The sequence below is a fragment of the Sorex araneus genome, chromosome 5, assembly GCF_027595985.1.
Source record: "Sorex araneus isolate mSorAra2 chromosome 5, mSorAra2.pri, whole genome shotgun sequence".
In the NCBI taxonomy this organism is placed as follows: domain Eukaryota; kingdom Metazoa; phylum Chordata; class Mammalia; order Eulipotyphla; family Soricidae; genus Sorex; species Sorex araneus.
Window position 1 is genome coordinate 128,497,564 of NC_073306.1, and position 12,378 is coordinate 128,509,941.

The window sequence follows — 12,378 nt, forward strand, 5'->3', positions numbered from 1 at the left end:
GGAAGGCTTTTCAGAAGGGTGATTTGTGCTACGTTAGATGTGGTTTCTAATTCTTGTTTTAAGTTCTGACTTCTGTTCTTTCATCTTAGTAAGAGGCCCCTTGAGGGTGCGAGGCACTTCTTTGTGTTCAGTTTCAATTTGATCTCCCTACAGGCCCCCATGACAGCTGGCTATGATGAAAGGGCTCTTAAAAGCTTTTGAATCGGGCGTGGGGGGGTGTGTGGCGTGTGTGTGTGTGTGTGTGTGTGTGTGTGTGTGACAGGACAGAGGCAACACAGCTACATTGGCAGAGGCCCTGAGTTTCATCCCTGACACACGTGGCCCTGGGGGATCCCAAGCACCGCACCATAAGGGTGACCCCTGGTAAACAAAAACCTTTTTAAATATAGGAGTCTTTCCAGTTCAAGGTCCCTATGCCTGGCCACTGACAATGCATTTCCCTTCGTGTGTTTGTTCCACTAGCAAACCCAATCTAAGAAGTCTTCTTCTTCTTCTTCTTTTTTTTTTTTTGCTTTTGGGTCACACCTGGTGATGCTCAGGGGTCACTCTTGACTCATGCACTCAGGAATTACTCCTGGCGGTGCTCAGGGGACCATATGGGATGCTGGGAATCGAACCTGGGTTGGCCGCATGCAAGGCAAATGCCCTCCCCGCTGTGCTATCACTCCAGCCCCAGCCAAGAAGCCTTCTTTACGGCTTTAGGTAGACCTGCAAGAAAAGGCAAAGGATGCAGCCGTCACCAGATCCAGAAGATCCACTCCCGGAGTTTGACCTGTCCCTAAAGCTGTCCCAAACACAGAGAGAGGCATGTTCTTTGTCCTTTCACACAGAATAGGTATTTTCGCTCCCCCCAGACAAACAGCATGAAAAACAGAGGCAAAGGACAGCAAAGGTGGCTCTGGGAGGGAAAGAATCAAGAGTCAACAGTTAGGGAATTAAAGTACTAGTTTCACCCCTATTTTCTTCAGTTAATCTTACTTTTTTTATGGAACATATATTTGTTGTTTATTGATGGTACTCCAGAAATTATATATATTTCAAAGGCTCTCTAAAGAATTTTTTAATTGAATCACTGTGAGATAGTTACAAAGCTTTCATGTTTGAATTTCAGTCATACAATGATCGAACACCCATCCCTCTGCCAGTGCATATTTTCTACCACCAATGTCCCCAATATTTAACCCCCCCCATATCAACTCTCTTTTCCCCATATTCTCTCTATACTTTTGGGCATTATGGTCCGCAATACAGATACTGAGAGGCCATCATGCTTGGTCCTTTATCTACTTTCAGCACACATCTCCCATCCTGAACAATCCCTCCAACCATCATTGACTTAGTGATCCCTTCTCTATTCCAGCTGCCTTCTCCCCCAGCTATGAAGCGGGCTTCCAACCATGGAACAATCTTCCTGGCCCTTGTGTCTACTGTCCTTGGGTGTCAGTCTCTATTATGTTATTTTATATTCCACAAATGAGTGCAGTCCTGCTATGTCTGTCCCTCTCTTTCTGACTCATTTCATTTAGCATGATTCTCTCCATGAGCATCCACTTTTAAGCAAATTTCAGGACTTTATCCTTCCTAACAGCTGCATAGTATTCCACTGTGTAGTCAGTCTTACTGTTAGAGGACAGAAAGACTTCTCCTTGCTCTCACTTCCCCTGGCCAATGTGTGTGGAGGTCTGGGAAGTGGAGAGGGTCAGAATTCCTACCAGTTGGGTATTGGCAGAGATCCCAGGCTTTCTCTTTGTATTCATTGTTCCTGAATATGTCCAGCCAGTAAAGTCCTATGGGGGTTGCCAAGCTTTGGGAAAGAGGGGTCAGTTGCTACCCCCCTCTTCCGCCTCCCCCCAGCACCTCTAGGTTTAAGGTCAAATGTTCAACTTAACACCAGGCAGATTAATGCCAAATAATCAAATTAACACCAGGTAGGAAGGAAACCTAAAAAAGTACTTTGATAGAAGGAACCTATACAGACATGGAAATCCCAAAGCCCAAGGTGCCAATGGTGGTATCTGTCCAGAGCTAAAAGCGGCAGGGGTGAGTCTCAAGGAGACGAGAGAGACTCACCCAGAGCCCTGGGGTGAGATTGCCATAGTCTGTCGTTTGGATGGGTGACTCTGATTTCTTTTTGCTTTTCTTTCTCTTTTATCTGGCAGTAAAGTCAAATTCTTCATGAGAATTTCCCCAATTGCCATCTTTCTAGGGCTGTTAGGGGAAGGAGGAACGGTTCCTGTGAGCTGCAGTGCTCCATCACACTGTCAGGAATAATTTCCCTGAGCACAAGAAATGGGAGGACTGGTTTAAATGTCGTGTGTGTGTGTGTGTGTGTGTGTGTGTGTGTGTGTGTGTGACAGAGAGAGAGAGAGAGAGGGAGAGAGAGAGAGATGGGAGAGAGAGGAGAGAGCGAGTCATCTCATCTTTGGTATCTAGTGAATATTGAAGATGAAGCAAAAAAAGAAAAAAAAACACCAGGGGCTTGGAGGGAAGACTTAGGTCACAAAACATCGCCGGGACAGCTTTGCATGGGGGCTCTGTCTGGCCCTCAGACAGAAGAAGGGAATCCGAGCTCTCTGCTCATGGGCTGGGAAGATCAGGAGGAGACTCCAGGGACGGTGCAGGACCCTAAGCAAAGTCCCAGGAGCGCAATGGTGTGGCAAAGGGGAGACCCCACACTCCTCCACCCCAGACAATCAATCACTCGGTCTTTTACTTTCCTGCGGTCCGGTCCGTTGTCAAAGCCACAGCTTTCCCCCGCAGCCTGTCCTGCTGTTCCGCATCGCGGTCCTGGACCAACTCCTCCAGCCCTAACCTGGGACCTGCAATGCAGCCCCTTAATAATCCCCCTGGGTTCTGCCCATTCCCTCTCCTCCCCCCAGCCCTGGGCATGACCAAGAGACCCCACAGTCTTGGAAGGTGAACCCAGGAGTACTGAACAGAACCCTCCGGTGCAGGGGCCCTGCCAAGTGTCTCCGTGAGGTTGGGGCGGGCGGCAGGGGTGGAGGTGGTGGTGGTGGTGGTGGAGGGGGGGTGTTGAGTGGGGGAAGGGGAGGGTGCACAAGGGTCCGGCTGCAGCTGGTCGAGCTGCGCCCGGCCTGGAAGCTGCTTCGGTTCCTGGTTCCCACCCGGGTCAAGAGTGACACCTGATCCCGGCGGATTGTGAAATGGCATGAGGTGGCAGCTTGCCGGAGGTGCCCGCTGAGTCCTCTCGGCGTGGGCCGGCCCCGCCCCCGCCGCCCGCCCCCCGCCCCCCGGGCTTGCCCGCGCGTTAAATCCCCCCCATCGCTGCGCTGCGGGCGCCTGCACCGCACACCTGCACCGCACACCTGCACCTCACACCTGCACCGCCGCGCCATGCCCGCCCGCAGCCTCGGCCCGCCCGGGGGCCCGCTCCGGGGCCTGCTCCTGGGCCTGCTGCTGCTCGGCCTGGCGGCCGCCGCCTCCACCTCCACCTCCACCTCCGCCTCCACCTCCACCTCCACCTCCGCCTCCACCTCCACCGCGGGTGAGTGCGCTGGGGCCATGGGGGGAGGCGGGCTGACCCCCGGAGACCCTCGAGAGGAAGTCGGGAGTGTCCAGGAGAAATTAGGGGAAGCCCTTGGCGCCCCGGGGTTGAGGGGAAAGGTGCAAGAACTGGGGAGACCCCCGAAGAGTGGAACCCGGGTGGGTGGGGGAGATGGGCAGTGCCTCAGGTGGAGACCCGAGGCCAGCGCGGAGACCTCTGCATGGACGGCAGCCCCGCCCAGAAGCACAGGTATGGGTGCCCCTGACGGCTGAAGCCAGGGGTTAGGATGCGCCCCCCACCCCACTCCCGGGTGTGGGGACCTGTGTCCTGGACGTGGGTTTCTTCGAAGGCTACATACAAGGGAGTGTGTGTGTGTGTGTGTCGGGGGGTCCTCACATGCAGAAAAGGCGAATTCCTCCCAGTTTGCAGTTGGGGACGGGGACGGAGGGAAGGTTTTTAAGGGGGGGGCGCCAACCTCACACCCCCTGCCCCCCTCTCAGCACCAGGAGTAGAGAAAGCAGGTGTGTGCCCCCCGCTGGAGGCGAGCTCAAACTGCACGCAGGAGTGCCGCTCGGATGGAGACTGCGCAGACAACCTCAAGTGCTGCCGGGCGGGCTGTGCCAGCGTGTGCCACCTGCCCAATGGTAACCCCAGGGCCGCCCGCTTGGGGGCGGGGCAAGGCGGCTGGCGCTGGCTGCAGGTGGCGGGGGGAAGGCAGGAGCTCCCGGAATCCGGAATCCGCCAGGAGGGGCACACTCGTGCGCAGGGGGACCCTTGGAGGGGGGCGGGGAGATCAGCACTGCTGTCCCAGGCTGGGACCCGGGAAACAAAGACTCCTCTGAAGCTCGGAGGTGCGGGGACCCGAGCTCCCCTGCTCCCTCCCCCGCTACCCTACCCCACTGGAGTCTCTGGTGCATGACGGGCTTCCGGGCAAGCACGGCCTGGATGTGGTTTCCGGGAGCCATTTCCTCCCCGCGGCCAGGGGCTGGGGCAGGGGCTGGAGCGTGGGCAGGGGCCCAAGGGCTGGGGCGCGCATCCCTTTCACGGCACCTCCAACCCCCCCCCCCCCCGCATCCATTAGCACACCTCTGCCCCTCAAAGATGCACAGCAGCTACTCCTGTCTTTCCCTGCGTGCGCTCGAGACAGTGCGCGCGAGACAGACGCAACAGGCTGACTCCCAGCGCCTCGTCCAAGGGCAGCCCCCACCTCCGTGGCTGGAGCAAGGGGCTTCTGCTTGGGCCTGGGTGGCTGCAAGAAAGAGGGGGATCCTTTTGTGCGCCCTCCCTGGCTGCCTCCCTCTGGCCTTGCCTCTGGGCCTCCCCGGAGTCCGGAGTGCAGGAGGGGGTCTGCAGACGGCCACACCCAAGGTTCTCCTTTCTCAGGAGCAAAAGTGAGGCCCATAGACAGGGGTGGGGTGGTTCTGAATCACCACCCAGAAGCTGCCCTCCCCTGTGTTTTCCTACTTCACTTTTTTTTGGGGGGGGGGCCACACCTCGTGGTTCTTAGGGCTTACTCCTGACTCTGTGCTCAGGGATCACTGTTGGCGGACTCAGAGGTGCTGGAGACACAACTTGGGTCAGCAGCATGCACGGCAAATGCCCTCCACTCTGCCCCCCATTGTGCGATTGCTCCGGCCCCTCCCTCTTTCTTTCTTCTGAGATGCCCACAGGGTTCTGAGGGGTTGTAGTTAGAGACCAGACACAGGGGTGGGAGATGCAGGGAGCTCTGACCATCAGGGGCAGCTTCTGGATTCGAGGGCCTTGATTCTTTGGCCTGGAGGGGAGGACTGGCAGGAGGGGTGGGCAGGGGGAGAGGGTCCAAGCAGCACGCAGGAGAGAAGGTGAGGGGCAAGGGCATCGGTGCTGCTTGGTGAAGTCCTTGCTGTTCCCATGTCTCAGATGGGCAGGCTGAGGCAGGGAGGGGAACCTGAGAGAACCCTCAGGACACCCACCACCTTCCTTTGTGGGATCCTCAATCATCACTGCACCTCTTTGAGTCTCTGCTTCCTCATCAGACATAGAAGGAGAGCCCTCCTTGGCACGACTGAAGGAGGGCTAAATGAGATGACGCATGCCCTGCCCTCCAGAGAGAGCAGGGCGTGTGGCGTGGTTGTTGGGGGCTGTGCCCCTCGCACAGAGCGGTCCAGGTGGAGAGGTCCTGCCTCGGTTGTGGGATGCATTTCCGGCCCTGGCAGACCGGGACGGACAGTCCCCCTGTGCTCTCTGCTCTGCCTCCCTTCTGCCCCTGGTGTGCTCTGGACAGGGGTGGCCCTGGGCATCCGGGCAAGGACCCCGACTTCTTCCTCCTTTACCCAGGACCTGGCTGTGTGTGTACACGGATGTGTGTGTACGTGCGTCTGTGCGCGTGTGTGCGTGTACGAATGTGTGTGCCTGTGCCTGAGGAAGCACATCCCGGAAGTCTGCGCTCAGGCTTGCTCCTGGCCTGCAGCACTTGCTGGTTGAGGCCCTGACCTGTCTGTGGTCCTTCTCCTCATGTGTGGCAGGAGCAGTCTAGAGAGATCCCCACAGTGGAGCACTGTGGGGTGAGGATTTAATCAAGGCCCTTTGTGAGAGGCACTGCTCTGCAGTGTCCGTGTGTGTATGTATTTATGTGTATGTGTTTATGTTCGGTGTGTTTGAGTGTGTTTATGTGTGTGTGTAGTGTTGTGTGTTTATGTGTATGTGTCTGTGTGTCTGTACACAAGCATGTGTGCATTTATGTGTGTATGTGTTTATGTGTGTATATGTGTTTATGTGTGTATGTGTGTTTATGTATGTGTATGGGTGGATAGGTACGTATGTGTGTGTGTTTATTTATGTGTGTGTTTAAATGTGTGTATGTGTATATGTGTGTTAATGTGTGTCTATGTGTGTGTCTATGTGTGTGTTTATTTGTATGTGCACAAGCCTGTATGTGTATGTATACGGCAGAGCCTGGCAAGCTCTCCTTGATATGCCAAATACAGTATCAATAACGGGTTTCATTCCTCTGACCTTGAAAGAGCCTCCAATACGGCACCGTTTGGAAGGATGAGTTAGGAGAGGCTGCTAAAATCTCAGGGCTGGGACGAATGGAGACGTTACTGGTCCTGCTGGAGCAAATTGATGAACAACAGAATGACAGTGATACAGTGTATGTATGCATGTGTGTATGTGTTTATATGTGTGTCTGCGTGTACGTGTATATGTGTGAGTTTATGTGTTTGTGTATATGTTATGTGTGCGTGTGTGTATGTGTGCTTATTTGTGTGTGCACAAGCCTGTATGTGTGTGTGCTTATATGTGTGTGTTTATGTGTGTGTGCGCGTGTGGGCGCATGTGTGAGACACTCGCCTGTGCAGACCTGGGGGGCTGTAGAGGTGAGACCTGTGCTGTGTGATTGTCGCCGGGGTGAGAGTGCGGAGTCTGTGGGTGTGTAGCCTCCCCAGCTGCACGGGCTCAGGGAGGGACTTGGGGTGTCTGATTCCTTCCTGGGAGATGTTCGGCCACTCCTTCACCTGGCCTGCCGCGGTTTCCTCATCTGCAGCAGTGGGAAGTGTTCCTTCCTGCGACCCAGAGTGTCTATCACTCCTGTCCCCTCTTTCAGGCTTCGCCTAAATTCACAGAGGCCGCGGGCCTGGATGCTGCCGCTAGGGGGAGCCGCGTCAGGGCTCTCGACCCTCTGTAGTACGTCACAGAGCCACGAGGGGCCGCTCAGAGATGCTTTTGCAGGACCCCCGCGAGGATGCAGCACCCCTTCCGTGTCACAGGGGGGCTCTGGGAGGTGGGGGGTCCTAGGCCACAGCTCGGAAAAGGCAGAGCGGGAGCTCCAAGAGGTCCCTATGGTCCCCAGAGCGCAGGCAGAGGAAGAGGAGGATGGGCAGTGGGTGGCCTTCCCCAAGGCTTGAGACCACCCATGCCCTGTCCTGCTCTGGCGCCTGCTCAGGGGAGGGGACGCCGCACGGGGAGTGTCCGCCTCCCGCCTGCCACCTCTGCCCTCCTTTCTGTGCCCAGAAAAGCCAGGCTCCTGCCCGCAAGTGGACAGTGGCATCCCCCAGCTCGGGGTCTGCGTGGACCAGTGCCAGGCGGACAGCCAGTGCGCTGGGCAGATGAAGTGCTGTCGCAATGGTTGTGGGAACGTGTCCTGCGTCACTCCTGTCTGAGGTAGGTCGGGGGGGTGGAGGGTTCAGTGCATGGGCTCGTGGCAGGGAGGGGACAGTCCCCTAGTCCGGGCAGTGTTCTGGGCTGGCGAGTCTGCGCACGGCACCGAGGAGCGTCCAGGAGATGCGGAGGGAAGGGGCCCTGCGTGGGGGTGGGGCTGTGTTCACCCCGCACAGCCCACGGGAGCCCCAGCGAGAGCTGTGCAAAGGCCAGTGTTCAGAGGGGTCCTGCAAGAGGGTGACAGATGCGGGGGCCTTGCGAGGGGGGGCCCTCCTCCATGTATCTCAGGAAGCCCCAGAAGGTGGGCCAGAGCCAGGACTGGGAGAGGGGCCAGCTCCGCGGGCCACTGTGAGTGTCTGGCCCGCAAGGTGCCGTGTCCTGAAAATGGGTCAGGCCGGGGCCATCGACTTGGAAGGATCTTATCACCGGTGGGAGGGGTTGGGCTCCGTGGTCTGGCTGGGGGAGGGTGTCCAGGAGAGGGGACACTGCCAGGGGCACGGGGGTGGTGAGGCAGGAGCCTTGCGGGCCAGAGGGCACCCGGAAATCCTTGGATTGAGCCTCCTGGTGCGTCTGTGCTACCGGGGACAAGCTCTGCCAGGTGCCACCTGGGGTTGCCCGGAGAAGGAGGCTGAGGTTTGAGAGAGAGAGAGAGAGAGAGGGGAGGGACCCCAGGAGGGGGACCCCGCATCATGGCCCTGCACTGCCGGACTTGGCTTACAGAGGGGAGGAAGAGGCAGTAATGCTCCCTCACCTAAGGAGGAGGAGGGAGACTTCCTAGGGGGAGGGAGTCCTTAGGATGGGGGACCTTGACCCCCCCCGGGGCGCCACAGTGGCCAGCTGGGGTCATGGTGGACCCAGGGGTGTCTTAAGGTTCTCTAAGGCAAGGAGGGGAGTCTGGGACTTGCAGGGAAGTGTGGGTGGGGGTGTGGGGGGGGAGAATGCCCTGCAAGGCAGGGCCTGGCTGCGTATGTGGCCGGGTGCTGCAGAGGTGCCTAGTCAGAATGTCAGCTGGGGGGACTCTTGCCCAGGGGGACGGGCATTGCTGCTGATGGCGTGGTCCTGGTTTTCTTTCTCCAGCTCCAGCCGCCACCATCCGAGGAGTGGGGGACGGCCCCTGGGGCTCCGGCCCAGCGGCCTCCCTCTCCCTGGCCTCCGCACTCCCTCTGGCACAACTTCTTTCCACCCAATAAAGTGACCACTTCCAGCACTGGGGGCTGTGGCCTCTGTCCTTCTCACTCACACCCTGCACCCCTGGCTCTGGGTTGAGGCGGGAGGAGGGTGGCCCCGGGGAGAACCCACTCACCAGGGCTCGTGCCTGGACACTTGGGGCTATTGTGCCAGGGTGACGGAGAGCGAGTGGGGCTCTGGCGGGTGATGGCACGTGCGGTCACCCCACCCTGCAAGGGGCAGGGGGACAACTAGGAGCAGCAGTGGGTGCTGTCTGGGATATCTGCCGGAAGTTCGACCGACTTCCTTCCTTCCTTCCTTCCTTCCTTCCTTCCTTCCTTCCTTCCTTCCTTCCTTCCTTCCTTCCTTCCTTCCTTCCTTCCTTCCTTCCTTCCTTCCTTCCTCTCCCTCCCTCCCTTCCTTCCTCCTCTTCCCTCCCTCCCTCCCTCCCTCCCTCCCTCCCTCTTCACTCCCTCCCTCCCTCCCTCCCAACCTCCCTCCCTCCCTCCCTCCTTCCTTCCTTCCTTCCTTCCTTCCTTCCTTCCTTCCTTCCTTCCTTCCTTCCTTCCTTCCTTCCTTCCTTCCTCCCTCCCTCCCTCCCTCCCTCCCTTCCTTCCTTCCTTCCTTCCTTCCTTCCTTCCTTCCTTCCTCCCTCCCTCCCTCCCTCCCTCCCTTCCTTCCTTCCTTCCTTCCTTCCTTCCTTCCTTCCTTCCTTCCTTCCTTCCTTCCTTCCTTCCTTCCTTCCTTCCTTCCTTCCTTCCTTCCTTCCTCTCTTTCTTTGCCTGCCCGTCTGCCTTCTCTCTTTCTCTGCCCTTCCATTGTTCCTTCCTTTTTTCCTTCCTTCCTGCGCCTTTCTCCATACAATCATAAAGTATGTCTTTACCACGAAGATTGACTTCATTCTTTCTTATGGCTTCATAGCACCCAGTGTTCGGGTGTCTGGAAGCCAGATCACTCTGCTGTGTGGTCGCTCTTCGTGTTGTGCAGACCTTGAGCTGCCCGGGGTGATGTGACACCAGCGTTTTCACACTTGTTCCCTTGCAGTGATTTCTCACTTCCACCCCTGGGATGTGAGGCTAATGTTGGGGTGAGGAGGAGGAGGAAGGAAGTAGAGTCTGGTCTGTTGAAGGAGGGTCTGAAGGACATGTCTGAGAGGAGAGAGCAGGCCCCATCCATGACGCTCAGGGGGCAGCTCCGGGCTCTGTTCTCAGGCTGGACCCTGGGCATTGCTGCTTCCACATGTGGTGCCCGGGATTTGAACCAGGGTCACAGCCCTGGCACCGGCATGCAAGGCAAGTGCCTTACCTCCTGCGCTGTCTCTCTGGCCCCTTGAGGGGAGGTGCGTTGAGCACTTTTGCCACTGTGGAAGCATCAGGAAGTGCAGTGACACAAGCCGAGAAGGTATGTCCTACTGCCCACCAGGCAGCCTGTCACAAGATCCATGCTCCGTGGGGTCCGTCATCGACACGAAACGTGGCGGAGTGACCTGACACCCCCAGTGCAGCCTCTATAGCCTCCCTTTTCCGGGGCTGTGAAATGTGAGAAATCAGGTGGCTGAGCGCTGTAGCATGGAAACAGAAAAAGTGCTCCCGCTGTGTGTCCCCACCGTCGTGTGCTCCCATCTGAGGCGGGGCGGGTAAGGTAGAGCAGCTCCACGCACTCAGGAGCCCCAGGTGCAGCCTGGCTGGGTGTACCAAGCCGCCTGTGGCAAGGGGGGGAGGTGTCTGTGTGGCTTTGACCCCAGCTCTCCCTTCTCCGAGTTTCAACCTATCCATGCTCCTGGCTCTGGGCCTTTTAGGCAGGACAAAGTCATCCAGTGATGGTCACGCAGAGGGACACCTGTGCGAATACCCCCACCCCCCCCACTTTCTTGCTGTACCCCCCAGGGGCACCCTGTGTGATGGAAATCTCAGGATGGAGAGGTGTTCCTGTCTCTGTGCTCTCATCCCTTTTAGCAGTCCCACCGCTAAGTTTTTTTTTTTTTTTGCTTTTTTGGGTCACACCCAGCGATGCTCAGGGGTTACTCCTGGATTTGCACTCAGGAATTACTCCTGGCAGTGCTTGGGGACCATATGGGATGCCGGGGATCGAACCCGGGTCGGCCGCATGCAAGGCAAATGCCCTACCCGCTGTGCTATCGCTCCGGCCCCTCCACCACTAAGTTTTACGGCTGTTGATACTGCTTTGTGGGCCAGAGAAACCCCAGCACAGGGCAGTGGCCACCGCTGCCTCATTTCCCATTGCTTGGGGCTGCCAGGCTGCTCCTGTGCCACCCAGGGGTGACAGGCCAGGTGGGAAGTGTCACAGGGAGAAGAGTGTGGGGTGTCCCAGCAGGGTGCGAGGGAGATGGAGATTTCTCACTGTCATCCCATTGCTCATCAATTTGTTCGAGCGGGCACCAGTAACGTCTCTCATTGTGAGACTTATTGTTACTTTGTTTTTGCATATCTAATACACCACGGGTAATTTGCCAGGCTCTGCCATGCTGGCACGATACTCTCCGTAGCTTGCCGAGCTCTCCGAGAGGGGCGGAGGAATCGAACGCGGGTCAGCCGCATAAAAGGCGAATGCCACACCGCTGTGCTATCGCTCCAGCCTGGAGATCAATTGAGTTAGGAAAGTATAGAGTAGCCAGATGACCCAGCCTTTCCACTTCTTGGTATTTATCCCCAGGACGCGAAAACATTCATTCACAAGGAAATATACACACCATTATTCACGGCAGCACTTAGTGAAATAGCTAAGCTACCAAATCAATGGGGTGTCCAACAGATTCATGGATTGTAAAGATGTGGTGTATATTCACAACGGAATACTTATGCCGCTGCAAGGAACGATGAAATAATGCAATTCCCTGCATGTTGGACAGAACTTGAAGAAATCATATTAAGTGAAGTCAGAAGAAGAAAGACAAACTCAGGATGGTCTCACTGATCTAAGGAATATAGAATAACAGGACGGGGGAATGCAAGGTATCAAAGTGGGGATATTGAGATTACCCTGGTCCCTTGATTATAGAAAGAAACCAAGAGGGGAAGTGAGAAGGGGCAGATGAGTGGTTAGTAGGAGGAGGAGGAGACAGATGCTCTGGGGTGGAGATGTGTGGCACATCTAGATAGCTAAACCACAGGACCAACAATACTGAAAGCACGAGATCCAGACTACAATAGCCAAACTTTAAAAAGTGCCCGTCAAGGAGAAGAATGTGTGTTGGGGGGGTGAGGGGAGAGGGAAACTGAGGACATGGGAGGTTGACAGTGATGATGGGATTGGTGTTGGAATATTGTCTGAAACTTAACTATGAATAACTTTGTAAATCATGGTGCCTTAATAAAAATTTTTAAAAAGAAAAAAGTATCTTCAGTAAATGGTGCTAGGCAACTGGTTAGTCACATCGAAAAACAATGGATTTCTCTCTCACACCATACAGGAAAGTTCATAAAAAAATAAATTAAGTTTTTTTTTTCTTTCTGGGTCACACCTGGAGATACTCAGGGGTTACTACTCCTGACTCTGCACTCAGGAATTACTTGTGGTGGTGCTCAGAAGATCATATGGGATGTCAG

At 56.3% G+C, this 12,378-nt stretch overlaps 1 protein-coding gene across 1 annotated transcript; it reads left to right on the plus strand.

The window, feature by feature from the left end:
- Positions 1-3,075: 3,075 nt before the first annotated feature.
- WFDC2 (WAP four-disulfide core domain 2) lies at positions 3,076-9,102 on the plus strand. Its single transcript, XM_055140245.1, has 4 exons — positions 3,076-3,505; positions 4,006-4,149; positions 7,499-7,648; positions 8,723-9,102. Exons 1-3 carry the CDS (start codon positions 3,355-3,357, stop codon positions 7,645-7,647), a joined length of 444 nt encoding a protein of 147 aa, XP_054996220.1. The 5' UTR covers positions 3,076-3,354; the 3' UTR covers position 7,648; positions 8,723-9,102.
- The last annotated feature ends 3,276 nt before the right edge of the window (positions 9,103-12,378 follow it).

Coding starts and splice junctions, on each gene's coding strand:
- WFDC2 (XM_055140245.1), top strand. CDS start 3,355: ATGCCCGCCCGCAGCCTCGGCCCGCCCGGGGGCCCGCTCCGGGGCCTG. Junction 3,506..4,005: donor CGCCTCCACCTCCACCGCGG/GTGAGTGCGCTG, acceptor CCCCCCTCTCAG/CACCAGGAGTAGAGAAAGCA. Junction 4,150..7,498: donor CGTGTGCCACCTGCCCAATG/GTAACCCCAGGG, acceptor TTCTGTGCCCAG/AAAAGCCAGGCTCCTGCCCG.